Source organism: Penaeus japonicus, unplaced genomic scaffold, assembly GCF_977035675.1.
Source record: "Penaeus japonicus unplaced genomic scaffold, GWHDUDI00000001_assembly GWHDUDI00000013, whole genome shotgun sequence".
Taxonomy (NCBI): domain Eukaryota; kingdom Metazoa; phylum Arthropoda; class Malacostraca; order Decapoda; family Penaeidae; genus Penaeus; species Penaeus japonicus.
Window position 1 is genome coordinate 9,760,047 of NW_028234415.1, and position 2,500 is coordinate 9,762,546.

Consider the following 2,500-nt stretch of genomic DNA (forward strand, 5'->3'; position numbering starts at 1 on the left):
AAAGAAAGAAAGAAAGAGGGAGAGGGAGAGGGAGAGGGAGAGGGAGAGGGAGAGGGAGAGGGAGAGGGAGAGGGAGAGGGAGAGGGGGAGAGAGAGCGAGAGGGAGAGAGAGAGCGAGAGAGAGAGGGAGAGGGAGAGGGAGAGGGAGAGGGAGAGGGAGAGGGAGAGAGAATGAGGAAGCAAGGGAATGAGGGAATGAGAGAGGAAGAGGGAGAGGGAGAGGGAGAGAGAATGAGGGAATGAGGAAGCGAGGGAATGAAGGAGTGAGGAAATGAGGGAATGAGAGAGGGAGAGAGGGAGAGAGGGAGGGAGGGAGGGAGGGAGGGAGGGAGGGAGGGAGAGAGGGAGAGAGGGAGGGAAGGAGGGAAGGAGTGAGGGAGAGAGGGAGGGGGAGAGAGAGAGGGAGAAAGGGAGGGAGGGAGGGAGGGAGGGAGGGAGGGAGAGAGAGAGAGAGAGAGAGAGAGAGAGAGAGAGAGAGAGAGAGAGAGAGAGAGAGAGAGAGAGAGAGAGAGAGAGAGAGAGAGAGAGAGAGAGAGAGAGAGAGAGGAGGGATGGAGGCAAGAACAAGGACAACCACATGAATATGGACAGAAAACATGCATACGGATATGGATATGGATAAGGATAGAGATAGAGATAGGGATAGGGATGGGGATAAGGATAAGGATAAGGATAAGGATAAGGATAAGGATAGGGATAATGATAATGATAGGGACAGGGGTAGGGATATGGATAGGGATAGGGATAGAAATAGGGATAGGGACAGGGACAGGGATAGGGATAGGGATAGGGATAGGGATAGGGATAGGGATAGGGATAGGGATAGGGATAGGGATAGGGATAGGGATAGGGACAGGGACAGGGATAGGGATAGGGATAGGGTTACAGGTATGGGTAAGAACAGGGACAGGAACAGAAACAGGGAAAGGGAAAGGGAAAGGGAAAGGGAAAGGGAAAGGGAAAGGGAAAGGGAAAGGGAAAGGGAAAGGGAAAGGGAAAGGGAAAGGGAAAGGGAAAGGGAAAGGGAAAGGGAAAGGGAAAGGGAAAGGGAAAGGGAAAGGGAAAGGGAAAGGGAAAGGGAAAGGGAAAGGGAAAGGGAAAGGGAACAGGAAAGGGAAAGGGAAAAGTTAAGGGACAAGGATAAGAATAGGGATAGGGACAAGGACAGGATAGGGATAGGGATAGGGAAAGGGATAGGGATAGGGATAGGGATAGGGATAGGGATAGGGATAGGGATAGGGATAGGGATAGGGATAGGGATAGGGATAGGGATAGGGATACAAACAAAGGTAGGGGCAGGAGCAGGTGCAGGAGCAGGGATAGGGGAAGGAACAAGGGCAGGAACAAAGGCAGGAGCAAGGGCAGGAGCAAGGGCAGGAGCAAGGGCAGGAGAAGGGGCAGGGACAGAGGCAAGGGTGGGGCTGAGACAAGGACAAGGACAGGGACAGGGGTAGGGGCAAAGGCTGGGGCTAGGAGAGGGACTGACACAGAGACAGAGGTAAATGGAGTAGTGACAGAGACAGATAGAAAGAGACAGGCAGACAAAGTGAGACTGAGAGACTTAAAGACAAAAAAATAATAGAAGAAAACTTTTCAAATGAGTCTACCAGAAACTTATGAAAGCAAATTAATTTCCTACCCGTAGCAGGCGCATTATCCATGCATGTTCGAAATGGTGAAGAAGCCATTAATTTCATCCTGGACCACCACAATCTAATCACTTGGTCCCTGGCCCATGGGCAACCCACCCATAAAAAGTGCCTCTCAGTCCATAAGAAGCTTTTTTGGAAAAGCCTACGGGCAAATCAACCTACAAATGACGGCATTAACATACATCCCTGACAGAGGTAAAATTCTAATATTTGCTAAGAGTCAAGGTATGGGGAAAAACAAAAATTAATTCATGAAATGGACACAAACTCTGTGAAGGAATCTTTTGATATTAGACAAAAAGAGGAAGAATCGTGTATATGGAGCTCACAAAAACACTCAAAACATTGAGTTCCTGTATAAACTAAACTAACCTAGAATATCTCAGTAACATCTGCTGGACCTGTAGGTTATAGCTCTAAATTCACTTTGCAAGGTGCAGCAAAACACTAAATCAAAAGTACTGCCAAAAACGTTAGTGCAAAGTGTGCTCTTTGTTAAATTTTCTTCTATCCCTCTCCATGCTTGGAAGATAACCCACTTGGAAGGAGATAAAAGCTGAATTATGCAGTTTGCAACATTTTTCTCTCATTGCTTGTATTACAACTGCAATGTGCATGCAACCAACAACAAAAAAAGAAAACAGTATGGTTAACTCAGACCATAAAAAAGGGAGAGCTAAGCGCACCTGTGGCAGATGATGGCACGCTGAAATTACTCATCACTGGTCGGCCTGTGGCACGAGTGAAGCAACATATTAAAGCAGTTCATAATAAATCTCTCCTTCTCTCATTTCTTTTCAACGAACAATCATCACTGTACAATTGTCATTTGCAGAACACCCCATGCT

General features: G+C 47.6%; 1 protein-coding gene across 3 annotated transcripts in view; it reads right to left on the reverse strand.

Annotated features, from left to right (window-relative positions):
* Nucleotides 1-2,500, reverse strand: part of LOC122249302 (uncharacterized) — a 20,630-nt gene that overhangs the window by 12,880 nt on the left and 5,250 nt on the right. The window contains exon 4 of one of the 3 annotated variants that reach the window (XM_086543148.1): nt 2,339-2,383. The exons of 1 other annotated variant lie outside the window; for it this stretch is intronic. In XM_086543148.1, the coding sequence (XP_086399274.1) occupies nt 2,339-2,383 (45 nt within the window). Of the gene's footprint in view, nt 1-1,639; nt 1,778-2,338; nt 2,384-2,500 lie in introns of those variants that run through there. One more of the 3 variants, XM_086543147.1, reaches the window with a different exon arrangement.